This window comes from Sus scrofa, chromosome 1, assembly GCF_000003025.6.
Source record: "Sus scrofa isolate TJ Tabasco breed Duroc chromosome 1, Sscrofa11.1, whole genome shotgun sequence".
Taxonomy (NCBI): domain Eukaryota; kingdom Metazoa; phylum Chordata; class Mammalia; order Artiodactyla; family Suidae; genus Sus; species Sus scrofa.
The window spans coordinates 100,556,881-100,576,629 of NC_010443.5; the positions used below are offsets into that span (position 1 = coordinate 100,556,881).

The following is a 19,749-nucleotide window of genomic DNA, read 5'->3' on the forward strand; positions in this document are numbered from 1 at the left end:
AGGAGATCACCTCTAAGCTGTTTACCATCGTCTAAGCTGTTTACCATCTAGAGTTTCTGACTTTTAGATTCTCTTTTATTTTATTTTATTTTGTCTTTTTTTTTTTTGCCATTTCTTGGGCCGCTCCCGCGGCATATGGAGGTTCCCAGGCTAGGGGTCGAATCGGAGCCGTGGCCACCGGCCTACGCCAGAGCCACAGCAACGCGGGATCTGAGCCGCGTCTGCAACCTACACCACAGCTCACGGTAACGCCGGATCGTTAACCCACTGAGCAAGGGCAGGGACTGAACCCACAACCTCATGGTTCCTAGTCAGATTCGTTAGCCACTGCGCCACCACGGGAACTCCTAGATTCTCTTTTAAAAGGCTACCTGATTCGGTCAATCTTACCCAGGATAATCTCTCTTGATTAATTTAAAATCAACTGGTTTGGAATTTTAATTATATCTGCAAAATCCTTTCCTATCATATCCCTTTGCGTATAATAAAGCCTAATCACACAAGTCATATCTCATCACAGTCACAGGTTCTACCCACACTTAAAAGGAAAGAGATTATACAAAGGCTCCTCTCAATGCAGATCTTCTTAGAATTCTGCCTATCACATAGTTTCAATTCAAATTCAGGACTATGTAACCTCACCTATCTTACATCTATATCTCCTTTCTGCCATGTCAAAATCTCAGTTCTCAATAACACCAATATAATTGCTCACTTGCTTTATCCTGCAGCACAAACTAAGAATCTCAGAAAAAGAATACCAAAACTCCACCATCAATATGATTATCAAAAGTGATTTTTAAGATTTTATGTGTGTGTATGTCTGTGTGTTGCCATTCTTTTGTCCTTAGGGTATGTTCCCTTAAGGATGTAAAATCAAATTATTTGCTTTAAAGTCACTCAGAGAGTTCCCTTTTGGCTCAGTGGGTTAAGGATCCAACATTGTCCCTGCTGTGACTCTGGTCAGGTCACTGCTGTGGCACAGGTTCAATACCTGGTCTGGGAGCTTCCAGATGCTATGGGTGCGGCCAAAAGGGAAAAAAAAAAAGACATTAACACAACATAAAGTCACTTGGAATAGCTCCTCTCTGTGTGCCACCAACCTGGTATACAGTTAGGTTTTTTTCAATTTGTTTTCACTTTTTAGGGATTGTTTCCATTTTTTGTTCTTTTTTTCCCCAGTGCTGCATCTGCAGCATTTGGAAGTTCCCAGGCTAGGGACTGAATCAGAGCCGCAATTGCCAGCCTACACACAGCCATGGAAACACGGCAATGCTGGATCCTTTACCCCACTGAACAAGGCCAGGGATTGAACCCATATCCTCATGGATAGTAGCTGGATTCTTAACCGGCTAAGTCACAATGGGAATTCCAGGATTGTTTTTTAATGTAAATTTATCTTTATTTCATAATTAAGTATTTTCACAGTTTTACAGTAAAATCCACAGAACAATGTATATTTTGAGAATTCTAACTTCTCTATCATTGTCTCTTTCTTAACCTAGATAGCTTTTAAATATTGTTTATGGTTTAGTCTCCTCCACACCCCTTTTTTTTTTTGTCTTTTTAGGGCTGCACCCACAGCATATGGAAGATCCTAGGTTAGGAATCCAATCGGAGTTGTAGCTGCTGGTCTACACCACAGCCACAACAACACAGGATCCGAGCCATATCTGCAACCTACATCATGGCTCATGGAACGCTGGATTTTTAACCCACTAAAGAGGCCAGGGATTGAATCTGAGTCCTCATGGATACTAGTTGGGTTTGTTACCGCCAAGCCATGATGGGAAATCCCATTGTTTTTAAATATAAACAAATATGTACATATGTTTATATCTGATGGGGTTGGGGAATCTATGATTTCAATTTTTTTTTTTTTTTTTTTCTTTTCAGGGCCTCACCTGCAGCATATGGAAGTTCCCAGGCTAGGGGTCGAATCAGAGCTGCAGCTGCCGGCCTACACCACAGCCACAGCAACACAGGATCTAAGCAGTGTCTGTGACTTACACCACAGCTCATGGCAATGCCAGATCCTTAACCCACTGAGTGGGGCCAGGGATTGAATTCACATCCTCATGGATACTAGTCTGGGTTCATTACCACTGAGCCACAATGGGAACTCCCTGATTTCAAATATTTTAATGGTTATTTTTCTATTTAAACTGTTTCTTCTTGTGTCATTAGGTATTTTCTATTTTTCCAGCTATGTATTCCTTTCATCTAGACTTTCAAATTTATTATTGATTTCCCACCGTGCTGCAGTGGGTTAAGAATCCAACTACATGGGAGTTCCTATTATGGCTCAGTGGTAACGAACCTGACTGGTATCCATGAGGATGTGGGTTCAATCCCTAGCCTCGCTCAGTGGGTTAGAGATCTGGCATTGCTGTGAGCTGTGGTGTAGGTTGCAGACACAGCTCAGATCCCACACTGCTATGGCTGTGGCATAGGGCAGTGGCTACATCTCTGGTTCAACCCCTATTCTGGAACTTCCATATGCAGTGGGTGTGGCCCCCTCCCCCCCCAAAAAAAGAATCCAACTACAGCAGCTCAGGTCACTGCAGAGGTGTGGGTTTGATCCCTGGCCGGGCACAGTGGGTTAAAGGCAGCAGCAGTGCCTTTAGTTCCCAGTCAGCCACAAAATCACCAGGGTGAACAAAAGATACATTTATAACCACTCTGTACCCACATAACCACTTTGTTTTTCACTTTCAGTACAGTATTCAATAAATTACATGAGCTATTCAACATTTTATTTTTAAATAGGCTTCGTGTTAGATGATTTTACCCAACTGTCAGCTAATGCTTAAGGTAAGCTAGACTAAACTATGATGTTCAGTATGTTAGGTGTATCAAATGCATTTCCCACTTTTTATTAGGATGTAACCCCATCATAAGTTTAAAAAGATCTGTATGTCAAATATCCAATTAAAGTTGTTCAGGCTTCTCTATGTTGTTGCTTTATATATTTTGAAGTGATATTGTTAGGTGCTTAGAGATTATAATCTTTATAACTTCTCAGTCTATATTGCATATGAAGTTCTCTTTGTCCCTTATGATGTTTTCTGCTTTAAGGTCTATTTTAAGTGATCTTAAATCAAGTTCTTTTGGTTCATATTTACCTGGTGGTATCTCTTTTTTCATCTCTTAATATTCACTGGGCACTTTCCAAGGCAGTATTGCACAAGAGCATGGCAAGCATCAGGATGCCAGAGTCCAAGTTCAGCTCCTAAGTTTGTGTAGGTAGCCTCAGCTGTCTCTTATCCTACACTGCACTCTACTCATTTTCTTATTAGTTTCCTCTTCCATGACCGTCTTATTCATTATTACATCCCTATCTTGTAGCACTGTACCTGACAGCTGGTAGGCTCTCAGTAAATATTTGTTCAGTGAATGAATGCCCTTAAAGAGCCTACAGCCTTGTTAGGAAAATGAAACTCCTTTAAGAATAATTTATAGAATATTATCGCTTCTCAGCCTTTTGGCTAAGATCAAGTGTACATCTGTTCTTATCAGTTTAATATCTGATATGTCCTCTATCTGAGGATAATATATTAAGTGGATTTTTGGAGCTAGAAGTTGGAATGGGAGCTTGCTCTGTCCATTCCATGCAGTATTGCAGTACCTCCAGGCATGATGCACCCCACCCCACAAAAAAAAAAAGAAAAAAAAAGAGAATAATTTACAGACTATTTATTACATGCTAAATCTTTCCCACACATATTACCTCTCTGATCTTATCTCCAACCTTACTCCCCTCTCTTACCCCATCCTATCTACACTGATCTTACTGTTATGTGAACACACCAGGCACATTTCTGCTTCAGGATCTTTACACCTGCTCTCCAGACTTTAGCAGAGCCCACTCCTTTACATTATTCAGGTCTGTGCTCAGTTGTCACTTCCTCAGAATCCTTCCCTAATGACCCTATTTAAAATACTACTCTACTTTATCTCAAAATCTAGTCATTCTCAATTGTCTTTTTAAAAAAGTTGTCAGTACTTATTATATTATTTGTTTGGCTACATGTTTATTGTTGTAGAATATAAGCTCTTTAAAGACAAATAATTTGTCTCCTATACACTACATCCTCATCTAGAACTGTGCCTGGTAAACAGTAGACACTCGATGTATTTTTGTTAGAGAGAATTTTTAGTTAATTCTCAAAGAAAAAAACTTAAACATGGGCATTCCTGCTGTGGTGCAGTGGGTTAAGAATCTGACTGCAGTGGCTTGGGTTGCTGCAGAGGTGGGGGTTCCATCTCCAGTCCAGTGCAGTGGGTTAAAGGATCCAGGATTGCTGCAGCTGCAGCATAGTCACAGCTGTGGTTTGGATTCAGTCCCTAGCCCGGGAATTTCCACATGCTGTAGGTATATCCATAACAACAACAAAAACTTTAAACTAGTGTGATGGTACCTATTTTTACAGATGAATTAACTAAAGCTGCGAAGTTTCAGTAACTTGCCTAGGAATATAGCAATGGAGGCAGGAGTTTAACATTTGTCTCTCTGACATCAAAGCCCATTCATAATTCCTACCTCTGTGTTACTGTCCCTTAATGAAAGAGAATGCAAACACATGAGACAGCAGGAAATCAAGTGCCAGTGGGGGCTTGTGGTTTTCAGGGTGAGATCTGCTGGGATGGAGTCATTGGTACTCAGAGGGTTGGGCCCTATGGATGACTGAGAATTGGAAAGGTGGGGAAGAGAGGAAGGGCAAACCCAGGCCTGTTCACAGGGGCCTTTTTCTTGGCTAAAGAATCAGTTCTGATTTGCTCTCAGGAGGATGGAGAGCAGGCTATAGGGGATGAGGGCATGAGCCTGCAATACCGGACGTTTGGGTCAAACCCTCCAACAAAGAACCCTTTCCAAGGAGACTTTGTGGACTGTGGTTAGGACAGGAGTTAGGACCTTCATTCTAACTAACCGGTATAGCCTTAGGCAAGTTCAGGCCAAATTCAAAGCTCCCCTGAAAAGTCAATTAACTGTATGCTAGGGAGAGCAGATGGGTGGTCCAGGCTGGAGGGGGCTTCCCAGCCAGGGCATCTTTTTTAGAGAGGATAGATGCTATTATTGAACCAGATAGGAGCCCTGATAACGAGCCTCCCTGAAAATGAGTTTGGAGAGAAAACAGTGCCTTGCACCAGTGGCCTCCGGGCCTTCTCATTCGTTGCTGATTAAAGATGCATGCTTGTGTGGAAGCACAGGTACCCCAGTCATGGAGGAGGCTTGCTTGGCCTGTCTGGCCTGAGGAAGGGCCCTCAGCATCTTTGGAGTGGACCCTGGATCCTGCAGTTCTCCTCCACCAGGATTGCCTTTCAGGCAAGGTTCCTGTTAGCCATGGGCAGGGAGGGAGCAGAGGGCAGGAAGTATGGGGACAGTTAAAAGGCATCAGCTGGGTGCAGCTTATCAGAAGTGCCAGGGAAGTGAAAGTCAGCCAGGCAAAGGAAAGGGGAAGAAGCAAAAGCAGAGAGGCAGCCGCCACTAGGAAAAAGGGAAAGAAAGCTTTCAGAGCAGTGGCAAGGGCTCTGGGAGCCTCAGAGAGGTGAGGGTTCTGCTGGTCTCCTTTTCTTGGAAGGGGGACACTGAAAGGCTGAGTCTCAGAACCAGCCATCCTTATCTTTCACATGGCTCTTTCCTGAGGAGTAGATGTGAGGTATGTGCTGCTCAGATGCTCACAGCATCCTTCTCCTTCAAATATCTCCCCTCTAAAAGGTGGCACTGAGGGTTCCCTGGTTGCCTCATTGTTAAGGACTCGGTGTTGTCTCTTCTGTAGCTTTTGGGTCACTGCTGTGATTCAGGTTCAGTCCCTGGCCTGAGAAATCTCTCATGCCATAGGAACGGCCAAAAAAATAAAGGAAAGAAAAGAAACAAAACAAAACAGTGGCACTCGATTATCCTGAAGTCTCTAAAAAAAAAATGTAGCTGTAGGAGTTCTCTTGTGGTATGGTATGTTAAGGACTCAGCATTGTCACTGCAGTGGCTTGGGTTGCTGCTCTGGCTCGGGTTCAATTCCTGGCCTGGGAACTTCCATATGCTATAGATGGGGCCAAAAAAAAAATTAACTGTAATGTTGGTCCAAGGTAAATTTAATTATTTTCCTCAAGGTTGTCTTCCAAGAAAAATGATTTCTTTTTTTAAGAAAAATGATTTAAAAATAAAAGATTTTGGTGATGTTAAAGTAAGATATTTTACCCTGAGTGCTGAAAGCCACAAATATTCATTATAAAATTCTTTTATTATTAAAATAGCACAAATGCCAACTTTAACAAAATGTTTGTTTTTGCCTTTGATGAAATCATCATTTATATCACTCTTTGCCTGCAATGTTCCCTCTAGTGCCTGTGACATTATGTGAAAATGTTAGATGCCAAGTTCACTTGTTGGATTAAAACTGTCTTGTTTTAAGGATGATTTGGTGTCTCTAAGAGAAAGGGAAAGACTGGATGAATTATAACTCTTTCAGTTAATATTTATCATCATTCAATTCCTTACTCTAAAGTATGGCACCCAGTAGGCTCATTCTGCATGTTAACTGTTTGAAAAAAGAAAGCTGAACTTTTGTCAATTTTGTCAATTGTTGAAAAGCATTTGAAGTGCACAGAATCACAACTGTGGCCTGTCTCCTAAATGTTCCTTTCCTTTATTCCTCTCCTTAATAAATTCTACATTTTAAACCTGAGCGTTCCGGGCCCTACAGTTCTAGGGCCTGGCCTCTAGAACTCTGATCCAAAGACAGGTAGTATCAGCTGGTTTGAAACATAGACACTCCAGCCACACCTCGGATCCACTGAATCAGAATCTTCATTTTAACAAGATCCCCGGGTAATGTGTGTGCATGTGAAATGTTGGAGGAACATGGCTCTGAGGCACTTGTGCCACTTCCTTCCTGAGGTACCTGGTCAGGAGGCCCTCAAAGGCCTTGGCTTCAGCTTACAGCTATTTAGGTCACAGGACAGCTTGACACCACACAGCTGGAGGTGGATGGCTGGAGGCCATAGAGAGTTCACATTCCAGCTCTGCTGCTCAAGGAACTTTATCACATGGGCAAGTGACTTAAAAAATTCAATCTTACAGAAAACTTTCAAGAATAGTACGAAGAACTTCTATATACCCTATTCACCAATTATTAACATTGTCCCACATATGACTTAGTATTTTCTCTCTCTACCTATATTATTATTATTATTATTTCTGAATTCTCAGAGGGTTAGTTGCATACAATGGGATGTCTTTCCCCTTAATACTTTAAGGTGTATTTCCTAAAAACAAGGACATTTCTTACATCACCACAAGGGCCAGATCCAGGGGCAGACAAGCAAGGCCTGGGAGTGAGTGATCCCAAAAGGGCATCTTCACATTTTGCACCCCAGAAGCCTTGCTTGCCACAGCCTTGCCCTGGCCCTGATAACTACAGTTATCAAAATCAGGAAATCTGACATTGATTCAATACTATTTCTAATCTGTTGTCCGTATTACAATTTTGTCAATTATCCCAGTAATGCCCTCTATAGCAATTGTTTCCTCATACCCAATTCAGGATCATGCATAGCATGTAATTGTCATGTCTGCCCAGTCTCCTTCAATCCAGAACTGTTCTTTAGCCTGTTATGACATTGCCATTTTTGAAAAATAATGACCAGTTATTTTATAGAATATCACTCAACATAGGGACAAGTTTTTTTTAAATCTCTTGTTGGTTCAATTTAACCACCTGCAGCTTGAGACTTTGAGATATGGCGGGTATGGGTGGATTAAAAAGTGGCTAACACTGGTTAGGAGCATGTCGGTGCCGTGCTAGGTGTTTTATGTACATTATCTCACTGTGCCCTCCCTACAGGTCTGTGACAGAGGTTCTCTTTTTATCCCATTTCACAGATGAATAAACTGAGACTTGGAATAATTTTTCCAAGGTCTCATACTAGTCAGGAGTTAAATGGGGACCTGAACCAAGTCAGTCTGCCTCTAAGGACTCTAGTGATGCTTACTTAAATTCATATAACATAAAATTCACCTTTTTATTTTCCCTCACCTTCATTGAGATATCACTAACATATAACATCATATAAATTTCAGGTATGCAACTTGATGATTTGATACATTTACCTACTGCAAAATGGTTACCATTATACCGTTAGTTAATAAATCTATCATCTCACATAATTACAATTTTCTATGGTGAGAACATTTAAGATCTTTTCTCTTAGCAACTTTTAAGTATACAATACAGTATTGTTAAAACTATAGTCATGTGGCCATATATTAGATCCTGAGAATTTATTCATCTAAAAACTAGATGAATAGAAATTTGTATCCTTTGACCAACATTTCCTCTGCCTTCCAGCCTCTGGCAACTACCACTCTACTCTCTGTTTTAAAAGTTTTAACTTTTAAAGTGCACAATTCGCTGTTAGTCTAGTCATAATTTTGTACAACCATCAGCATCACCTAAAACTAGAACATTTCCATTACCCCAAAAAGAAAACTTCTATCTCTCAATTCCCGCCCCCATCCCCAGACAATCACTAATCTGCTTTCTGTTTCTATGGATTTGCATATACATACAATGGAATACTACTGAACAATAAAAAGGAACTAACTACTGATACACACAATAACATTTTGGATCTCAAAAAAAAAAAAAAAAAAAAAAAAGGGAAGTGAAAGAATCCAGATACAAAAACACATTGTTAAGATTTCATTTACATGAAATTCTAGAAAAACCAAAACCTTAGCAACAGGAAACATGTCAGTGGTTGCCTGGGGTCTGGGGTATGGAGAGGAGGAGAGGACTGCAGAGAGGAAGAAGGGAATGTTCTGGAGTGATGCAGGTATTCTAAAACTGGAGTGCAGTGGTGGGTGCATGATGTATACATGTATTCAAATTCATCTCTCTACTTTAAAAAGTTTATAAATGTGGAGTTCCCACTGTGGCTCAACAGGTTAAGAACCTGTCATAGTCTCTGTGAGGACGCGGGTTTGATCCCTAGCTTCGCTCAGTGGGTTAAGGACCTAGCGTTGTCTCAAGCTGTGGCACAGGCTGGCAGCTGCAGCTCTATTCGACCCCTAGCCTGGGAACCTCCATATGCTGCAGGTATGGCCTTAAAAAAATGTTTATAAATGTAAAGTATACCTCAATAAAACTGTAAAAAACCAGTATCTGTCATCCATTGGAGTTCAACTTATCAGCCTGTCTTCCTTTATAGTCTGGCCCCAAATCTATAGTCCCAGTCTCATTTCCTATCTCCATGCATTCATTCAACAAACATTCCAAGATTCTAGGCACAGCTCAGTGTCAGGCACTCTGGAGAGAGTGAGGAAAGAGAACCTCTGTCCTCAGGGAACTCACACTAGTCTAGGAGCACAAAGAAAGGGAGCCCAACCCTGGCAAACATCAGAGATCCTAGAGGACCACTGAATCTTGGAGGAGGAGAGGAGGAATATACATTTTGGTCCCTTTGAATTTCAGGTTTCAATCAAGTTTCAGTTTATGTTATTTCTTTTTAGAAATTCTGAGGAAACTTTTTTTTTAGGGCCGCACCTGGGGCATATGGAAGTTCCCAGGCTAGGGGTCGAAGGGAAGCTGCAGCTACTGGCCTATACCACAGCCACAGCAACGCGGGATCCGAGCCACACCTGCAACCTATGCCACAGCTCAGGGCAACACTGGATCCTTAACCCACTGAGTGAGGCCGGGGACTGAACTGCATCCTCATGGATACTAGTCAGGTTTGTTAACGCTGAGCCACAACAGGAACTCCCTCAGTTTAATTTTTTGAATGGGGAATCCATCTACATGGCTCAAAAATAAAAGAAAGTTGGAGTTCCCACTGTGGTACAACAGATCAGCAGCATCTCTGGAGCACTGAGACGCAGGTTTACTTCCCTGCCCGAAAGAGTGGGTTAAGAATCCGGTGTGGGTTGCAGCTGCGGCTCGTATTGATCCCTGGCCTGGGGAACTCCATAGGCTGCAGGGTGGCCAAAAATAAAAATGAATAAATAAATAAATAAATAAATAGATAGATAGATAGATAGATAGATAAAAGTATATAATGCGAAATTTCCTCCCACCCATCTCCCATCTGCCCATTTCTACTCCTTTCCATACAACCATAATTGTCATAAATAGACATTACTTTGGAGTTCCCAGCGGCATGGCTCAGTGGAAATGAATCTGACTAATATCCATGAGGATGCAGGTTCCATCCCTGGCCTCGCTCAGTGGGTTAAGGATCCCGCATTGCTTTGGCTGTGGGTAGGTTGGCAGCTGCAGCTCTGATTCAGCCTCTAGCCCAGGAACCTCCATATGCCTTGGGTGTGGCCCTAAAAAAGACAAAAAAAAAAAAAGACATTATTTTTCTTCCTTTTTAAAGAAAGATAGCATTAATACATACATTGTTCTGGACCTTGCTTTGTCATTTGTCATTTGAGATCTTTCCATGTAAATATAGCGAAAAACTTCACTTCAAGAATTATTATAGTATTCCTTAGTATGGATGTGCTCTAATTTGTCTATCCAGCCTCCTTTTGGTAAGCATTTTAGTTATTTCCAATAGTCTGTTAAGGCAAACAATGATGTGATAAGTAACCATATGTTTCATTTTGTATATGGCTAAAAAAAAAAAAAAAAAAAAAGCTACACAATATTGACTTTTTTCTAAACTTTCACAAACACTCCAACCACTTCCACACTTTGAGACTGTTTTCTCTGCCTTAAAAGTCCCCACTCAATCCTTTTCTACTGTTTAACTCCTACTTTACCTCAAGACCTAGCCCAAATGGCACTCTTGTGGAGCCTTTTGAACGTCCTCAGGCAGGACTGGGTTGTTCCTTCTCTTTTCTGTCACATATTCCATTTCCACAGAAACTGAACTGTCTATTAACACTCCACTCTTCCCCCACTTGACTGGGAGCTACTCAAGGGCATGTGCTATAGTAAATTTATCTTTGAATCCTGGTACCTCGTAGATATTAAAACATTCACTACATGAATGGTTAGGGCTGACAAAGAGGGGACGTATTGCTTCTGTCTCTCACTTTCAGCTGCCTCTCAGCCTCTATGAATACTTAGAGGACTGATACCAAAGGTGGGCTGTCATTTCCCTTCCTTTCCCACCTAATTCCTTCCTTCCTGCCTCCACCCCTTTCCACCCTAGGGTTTCTGTCCACAGCTGCCCTAATGGCCCTTGCTGGATCTGACTATTACAGTGATTTATTAAGGAAAGAAAGAGAGAGAGAGAGAGATTGAGAGAGAGAGAGAGAGAGAGAGAGAGAGAGAGACAAAGGGAGAGAAAGAAAAAAGGAAAGGAAGGAAGGGAGGGAGAAAGAAAAAGGGAGAGAGAAAGAAAGAAGAAGGAAAGAGAAAGAAGCAACGAAGGAAAGAAGGAAAGGAGAGAAGAAAAGAAGGAGGGAAGGAAGGAAAGAAGGATGGGGGAGAATGGAGCCTTGGTTCCACCCATCTTCTCTCTTCCACATCAAGTCTTTGGCCTCCTCTAAAGCTAAAAGGACAAATCACTTGGTAGTCAGATACACATCAGTCATCCTCAAACATAACTTCCCACACTTTAAGCCAAAGGAGTTTACCACAGTGCTTTTAGGAATGTGAGAAACACTTACAGTGCTCAGGTTAATCAATGTTAAGTGATCTTCAAAGGCAACTCGGATAATTTTAAAAAACAGTAGATTAACTCTAAAAGGTCAATGTACTAACTCCTGCCTGGAGCTGTTAATTGCTAGATCATTTCCACAAGAATGTATTAGTCTATTTCTTCCTAGGTGGGCAATGCAGGAAGTGAGAGCTGTCTGTCTCCACCTCCAGGATGAAAAGGTTAAAGCTCTATATTCTCCTCCCCCGAGGAAGCTCCAATTCACAGGAGGTGGAGCCATTAAAGAAAACAAAGGAAGAGAAAGCTTTCAAGCCTTTGCCTGCCCAGGACAGAGCTGGATACCGGGAATTAGGACATTTTAATGGGAACTTTGGGACTGCGGTCTTCAAAATTTCTCGCTTACCTCCTTAAAAGAAATTTGAGAAACTATGTTTCTTCTTGTACTTATAAGGTCACATCTAAAATGTTTCATCTTAAGTTTAAATAATGGCAAAGTTTGTTATTTCTGGCATATTATAGGTATTGGCATTTTAAAATAAGATTGTTACATCAGTCTTCGAGTGTATCCAAGGGAAGCTAAATATCATAATGCATCTATCATCCATTTAAAAAATACATGAACAAGCTTTTCTTCAAAAGAAATTTGACATCATTCTTTTTCTCCTTATCTGGTATTTCCATTTCACTTGCCTTGAACATTTTAAGATAATATTTTAGGCTGGAAAGACTTTTATTGATCAGCCTATCATATTTCCCTGTAAAAATTAAAAAAAAACCTTTTGAGTCTCTAAGTTTAAAATACTTACCTTGATTGTGTTATCAATATAATTTTTGAATATCTAATTGATCTAAGTTACATATTATGAATTTTGATCAACAATTAAAATTAAAGTATACAATATTTTTGCCAGAATAAAATAGGGTTCAGAGTCCTATCTATTCCTAGTTTTCACTTTTACAGATAGAAGCAAGAAACACCTTGTTCATTCAGTCAACAATAAGCCTAACACATAAGTAAATTAGACAGTATGTTAGAAGGGCTATGGGGAAAGACAGAGCAGAGTGAGGGGAATCAAGGGTGCAGAGTGGGGGTTCAGAATGGGCTGGGATTTTAAAAAGCTCAGGGTGGGCCTCATTGAGAACAAGGACATTTGACTAAAGAAGGTGAGGGAGTTAAGAACATAGATATCTGGGGAAATGTGTGCTAGGCAGAGAGAAGAGCCAAGGCAAAGGTCCTACCTTGGGAACACGGCTGGCATCTTCTGGGGTCAACCTGGAGGTTAGTAAGGCTGTAGCAGAGTCATTGAGGAAGGGAATCATAACGGAAATGAGATTAGATTAATGATCAGGAGTGTGGTGGTGGTATAGGTCACCCTGTAGCCTACTGTAAGGATATACACTTTTACTCTGAAATGAGGAGCCATTGCAGGGATTTAAGCAGAAGAGTAACATGAACTGACATGTTTTAGGAGGATCACCCTGGCTGTTACGTTGAGGATGGATTCTAAGGGACAAGCATGAGAGTAGGGAGAGCTTTTAGAAGACTCACTGAGCATGCGATTTTAGTGGATCAGACCAGCGGCAGCAGTGGAGGTGGTGAGCGATACTCTGACTCTGGGCCAGACATGAGATGTATATGAAAGAGGGAAATCTAGTGTGACTCTGGGGCTTTTGGTCTAAACAAGGTAGAGAATGGACTTATCAACTGGAAGAGAAAGATGTCTGGCTGAACGGATTGGTGGGAGAAGATGTGTAGCAGGCTGCTGGGTATCATGATCTGAAGTTCTTCTGAGATGAAGATATAAATTTGGGAGTTGTCATCATATGCAATGATATCATGCATCTTAGATGGTACTGGAAGTCAGGAGACTTGATTAGATCACTAATGAAATGTGAGTAGAGATAGAAAAGAGAAGCAATCCAAGGAATGAGCCCTGGGCCATGGCAAGGTTTAGAGGCCTGGGAGAAGAGATAGAATCCATAAAGAAGAAAGAAGTTAGGGCAGGAGAGACCTGATGAAGTGATGAAGAGGAAAACCAAGGGAAAAAAAAGCTAATGAAGTGATTTGCTGTATTAGCTATTACAAACAGGTCAATTAAGGTGATATAATTGAGAATAGGTCACTGGACTTAAGCAATGTCAAGTTCATTGTTGACCTTGACAAGAACAGTTTTGATAGAGTGATAAGGATGAAAGCACAAAAAGCATGACAATAGATTTAAGAAAGGGAGACCCTCTCAGCTGAAGACTTAGGTATATGCCACATATGTAATCTCATTGTGTTGTTATTTGGCATGCTTTTGAATTTTACATTAACTATATCATATGGTATGTGTTTTGGTGCTCTAGAATGGGAGATGAACTCGAGATAGTAAGCATAGAAAACCCTTTTAGGAGTTTTGTTGCAAAGGAAACAGAGACATCGGGCAGTAGCTGCCAGTGGCAGTGGGTCAAAGAGAAGATTTTATAGGACTGGAGAAATAATACCTGCTCGTACGCTTGTGGGAATCACCCAGGAGAAAAGGAAACTTTGATAAGATAGAGGAGGGGGCATAAGTAGTGGAGCGATGGTGATGATCTTGATTAAATAAGACAATATTTTGGTCTGTTGTCTTAGCAGATGGATTGGCTTTAGCTTGGAGCATGGAAAACTCACCTATGTAACAGAAGGGAGGGTGGGGAAGAGGTTACAGATGCTGGTAAGTGGCTATGGGTAGATGAGAGGGTGAGATTCCTAGGAAGTTTTCATATTATTGCTTCAACTTTCTCAGTGGAATAGGAAGCAAGTTTATGAATCAACAATAAGGATGAGAAGGAAAGAGGTATAGGTTTGAGAACAGAGAAAGTATGAAATCTAGATGAATGGAGGAGAGAAGTAGAAGGGATTCCTGGGCAGCTCTGAGGTTCAGGGTGATGCAATTATTAATGTGAAACTAGTCAGTGTGATTGTGTATTTTTTTTAAGCCACATTCTGATGCATGGGTGCTGACATGGAATAGATGGAGAACTGGCTTGTGCTTTTGCCCAGTAAGCATGGCAAAGGAGGAAGAGGGGAAGGGGGTTGAGAGTGTGTGCAAGGGAGTGATTGTGATGACTGGCCATTGGATTAAGAGAGTGGATAAGCAGGTTGCAGAATTGTTGGAGTTAGAGTACTACAGGACAATATGGAAACATGAGGTAGTGTTCAGAGTGTGGGGTGTTTGAAATTGTGGTGCTGAAGTGGCCATGTTTGATAAGGCTCCCATGATTATGCCAGGGGAATAAATGGCTGTGTTAGGGTAGGAAAAGGTCCTTGGAGCAGAAGTCAGGGAATGGGGATGATCATCTAAGTATGTATTACAACCACCTAGGATTAAGACTGAAATGATATTGGAGAGGCTGACAAAAGCAGATGATGGAAAAATGAAGGGGGCTAAGAGCAGTGATGCGGGATACTGGCTGGCAAGATTTAAAGCTGCAGGTTAATAGTGGGAGGGAGAGAGAGAGAGAGAGAGAGAGAGTCTGAAAGCAGTGTTGAGGAGCAGGAAGGACACCTACCTCACCTCCAGGCTCAGTCTACAAGGCTTATGGTTGAAAATACAGTACCCACTACTTGAGAAGGGGAGGGGAAGCAGTGCCCCAGGGGAAAGTCAGGTTTCCCTTAAGCAAGCAGGCAAAGGGAATGTGAAGAAATCTGCAGAGGCAGAGTTTATAGGAATTATCCTTTGCATAAATAAATAAATAGACTCTAAGTGGCCCCATATGATCCCACCTCTGATGTTCTTGCCCTTTTGTGGTCTCCTCTCTTGAGTGGAGGTGGGATTTGTGATTTGTTTCTGGCCAACAGGATATGGCAGAGATGACCAGATGTATGTGTATAGATAACTACTACAGATAGGAAAGGAAGAAGTTTAAATATAGCAATGTTACTCAATGCTTTTAATTCCTTCTGAGGTATATTGCAAAGAATCACATGTTGATCTATTATAAAATCACCTCCTTAGATTTTCCTTCAACTTTGTCGATAGCAAAGACTTGAAAACAACCTAACTTGCAAAATAACTTATAGCTTATAACTCATTCGTTTGATTCACTTTTTCAGCACAGACAACAAATTTCTGAATTGTTCTCCTGAATTGTCCTCGAGGTTTTTCACATCGATGCACCTTAGTAATGGGTGAGAATTTGCACTTTGTTCTGTAAGGTAGGGGAAGAACAGTTTTGAAAGGGGAGGTTGTGTCCTCAGGTACTTTCTCAGGCTGGGCAATTTTAGACTATAGTATACATGGCATTTAGGCATCTGGAAATGAATTCCCTTAAAGCTAGTCTTGAAAAGTCTTCATAAACCCCAGAGGACACCAGTTTGAAGAGGACAGATGCAGAGGCTGTCAGTCAGAAGAGAAAAGTGTCCAGACTGGGCAAGCCAGCACAGCATGGGGTTAGGGCACTGTGTGCACAGAGTAGGTGGGACAGTTTCTGGGCGACAAGACTTAAGAAATGACTTTAGAATTTTCTAGTAGTAATTAGTCTTGGTGGGACCCCCAACAGAAGTATTTCACTGGTTTGTTAGAAGAATTAGTACATCGTATTTTCCGAAACCTTAAAAATGTCAAATAATTGCATTCATCTTGTAAAATTTTCAAATAAAGGAAGTATAAAGTCAAAAGCAGGGTTTATGCAATTCCCTATCCAACAGGTAACTTTTTTTTTTTTTTTTTTTTTTTTTTTTTGCTATTTCTAGGGCCGATCCCACAGCATATGGAGGTTTCCAGGCTAGGGGTCTAATCGGAGCTGTAGCCGCCGGCCTATGCCAGAGCCACAGCAACGCGGGATCCAAGCCGCGTCTGCTCCCGGCAACGCCGGATCTTTAACCCATTGAGCAAGGGCAGGGACCGAACCGCAATTTCATTGTTCCTAGTCGGATTCGTTAACCACTGAGCCACGAAGGGAACTCCTCAACAGGTAACTTAATTAACAGGTGTATTGTTGGACCTTTTAAAGTCCCTTCCAACTCTGAGGTTCCACCTAAATCTTTTCCAACAGAAACCATTCATTTTTCCTAACACCTGTCCAGGTTCTCAATTCTATGGTTCCATGACTGTTTTGCGCATCTCTTCACCCCAGGAAGGCATCCTGAGAGTTTAAACACCTTCAAATCTAGTTGACCCAGGGCTGGCGAAAAGGGAAGGAAGGTGCAGTCCATCCCAGTTTCTTCTCAAAGTAAACCTCTACAACTACCTACTCCCTAGAGCAAGTTAATTTTCATGCCCACGCAGGTCCTCAAAAACACGGCCCACTTCATCGCTTTTTATAAACTTACTGGACACCCACTACACGCCAAGCTCTCCTGCGTTGCTTGGATACTTTTTGACAAAGGGGTGCCCATTCGTCAGATCACCACTCCCTCCAAGCAGCCTCTCCCCCCACCCTTGAGGGCAGAACCCTCCGCCAGGGCCGGAGACCTGGCGGAGACTCGGGACTCCCCGCCGACTATGCTGCTGCGCCGGCGCCTGCGCAGAGCGACCCTCTCGTCACTGGGGCAGGAGGCGGGGGCAGTGGAGAGAAAGGAAAGCTGCGGGGGAGAAGGGCCAAACCCTGAAATTACCCGGATGTGGTCTCCGCTCGCGCATGCTCAGTGTCTTCTCGACAAGTTGGCAGCAACAACACGGCCGTGGACGTCGTCTCCGCTGCGGTAACGGAGCGGCTCGGGTGGCGGAGCCCGCGTTCGCTCCGGCCTGCTCTCCTCGGGAGGCCCTTCCCGCCCTCCCCTCGGCTCCGCGGCCGCCCAGGGGGCGGTGCGGGTGAGGGGAGCCGGCCGCCCAGCGAGAGAGGCCTCTTGCCGCGGGGCGGCGCGGGAGCTCGAGGCGGCCCGGCCCGCGCGGGCAGCGGCGCGGCGCCGAGGAGGGGCGGCCTGGCGCGGACGCCCCGGGGCGGGGGCCGAGGAGCGCTCCGGGCCGCCGGGGGAGCGACGGGCTTGGCGCTCCCGCTGACGAGCCGCGGAGGGAGAAGGGACGCCCCTCGCCGTCGCTGGAGCCCAGGTAACGCGCCATGTCCCCTCCCCTTCGCCCGGCCCGGCCCGCGCACCCCGCCCGCGGCTTCCCCGCCCCGGGGCGGGCTCCCGGCGGTGGCGGCGGGGAGCGCGCGGGAGGCCAGCGGGCCCAGCGCGGCCGCCTGTCGGGCCCGCCGGGCCGGCTGCCCCTGAGCAGGTCGGCCAGAGCCGGGTGCCTAGCGTGCCTGGGGCTCCGGAGCGGGTCCTCCGGCCCCGAACTCCGCTCTCAGTTGTCGCAGAATCTAGTTAAACTCGGACAGGGACTCCTGCGGCGGCCGCCTCTCCTCTTTGTTGTTCTTGGAGTAATACTGTCCCTCCCAATCGAGCGTATCAGGTCGGCTGGAGTGAGTGTATTGCCTTAGGTCTAAATGAAAGTTGTAAATGGTGTGTCCTAATTTCTTTTCTTGGGCAAAATTTTATTTTCTCTTTGTCTCATATTTTCTCTTCCTGGTTGTGTATTCCAGTTTATATTTCTGCTTTTGATTTGTTTACTTACTTTTTGAGTATTGTGGGTGATAGCGGTGTGGAGGAAACATTCTTAGCACCTTACACCCGCCTTCCCCCCGCAAGCCTAACAAAAAACTAAAAGCTATAGTTTATGTTATTGCTAGGACTACAGTTACTGAGCATCAAATTGGTGTAGGATGTGTAGGGCGGTGGCTCCATCCCATGCCCCAAACTGCTATTACGATTTCTTAAACTAGATTTAAAATTTTTTTTCAAAGAAATGGATGTAGTTAACTAGATTGTGTTTTTTGGGTGGGAGGGTATAGAGGAGTTTAAAAAAACTATTGAAAAATGATAGTTATTTCCTTCCCCAAATCCCAGTAAGATTAAATATATATACTTATTTCTAAGTAGTTTATTTTTAATTTTGTTTCTTAATGCCTTCAGTTTCTGCACCATAGTTCAAGGTGAAACTGCCAGTTATTTAGGAATAATAAATATAAGATAATGGAGAGTAATTTTATTTAGCCTGAATCGACTTTCTAAAAGCATGTAGTCTTGGCTAATTTTTTAACAACCTTTGACTTTTTTAAGAATGAGCATCCTTTTAGTCTCAGGAGCAGTTTGATTATTTGGGTGTTTAAAAAGGAGGTTCAGTACTTTTTTTCTGAAACTATTTAGTCCTACTAGAAAATACAGAAATGCACAATTTTACAGAGTAATTAGATTTAGAGCATTGTATTTAAATAATTTTTATTGCACTTTTCATAAATTATCTTTGCCGTGTTGTACTTAGACTAAATTTATTTCATCTGAAATGCATGAGGTTTTCTAGTGTGTATTCTTTTTCTGCTTAAGAGTTATTTTCTCTTTTGCAAAGTTCTGACATGGTTAGTACATGAGATTTCAAGTTGTAAATGATTGAGGTAGTTAACATCTTAAAATATGATTTTAAAATTAATGTTTCTTCCACAATGTCATGATTTTGTTTACAGAATGTAATACAGGTAGGCCAAACATTTAAGATTTAGTTCTAAGGGCGGTGATGAATTATGTAGGTGTAAGTTGTTGGAATTAAAACTTTCTAGAGAAAATTGATAGAACATTTTGTGAGTCTGTTGATAGAAGTGGCTTTTTCTTTGCTTTCCAGGTTTTGGGGTGAGGTTACTTTAAAGAAGTATTGCATCTTAATTTTTTATTTCTGAAGTGGGAATGCCTAAGTAGAAACTTCTGCGTTTGGCTAAATTCCTCCGTATATATCTTGAGCTTAGAAAAACTGCAAATTGGTTTCAGATTTAATGAAAACTTGTGCTGGGAAAGTCACTTTGAAATTCTTCGGAATAAGTTTTGTATGAATCATTGACCTTTTCCATTGGCTTTGCTGCTTGAAGCAATTCTGCTTTTACTAGGAAGCAGCAAATCTTATTTCTAAAAACCTATGCTTCACTTCAAAAAAACAAAAAAAAAAAACAACAAAAAAACCCCCACCAAACAAACCTATGCTTCACTTTCTTAAGCTACATTTTAATTGAGCTGTTTCACCATTTGTGTGTGAATTCATTTTTCTGCATTCCCCTTCAGATTCCCCCCCCCCCCCCCCAGCAAAGAGCAAGTACTAAACTAATTTATGCTGCTGGTCACACTCCAGCTCTCTGGCTTGGAGC

The 19,749-nt window shown here is 42.4% G+C and overlaps 2 protein-coding genes across 6 annotated transcripts in view; one reads left to right on the forward strand and one right to left on the reverse strand.

The window, feature by feature from the left end:
* Positions 1-17,639, reverse strand: part of LOC102159046 — a 35,952-nt gene extending 18,313 nt beyond the window's left edge. Inside the window, exon 1 of the mRNA XM_021084754.1 lies at positions 17,195-17,639. Within this exon, the coding sequence (XP_020940413.1) occupies positions 17,195-17,639 (445 nt within the window). The remainder of the gene's footprint in view (positions 1-17,194) is intronic.
* Positions 1-19,749, forward strand: part of SMAD4 (SMAD family member 4) — a 111,659-nt gene that overhangs the window by 35,038 nt on the left and 56,872 nt on the right. Inside the window, 1 exon segment of one of the 5 annotated variants that reach the window (NM_214072.1) lies at positions 17,245-17,627. The exons of 1 other annotated variant lie outside the window; for it this stretch is intronic. The gene's annotated coding sequence lies outside the window, so the exon portion shown is untranslated. 5 annotated transcript variants of the gene reach the window in all.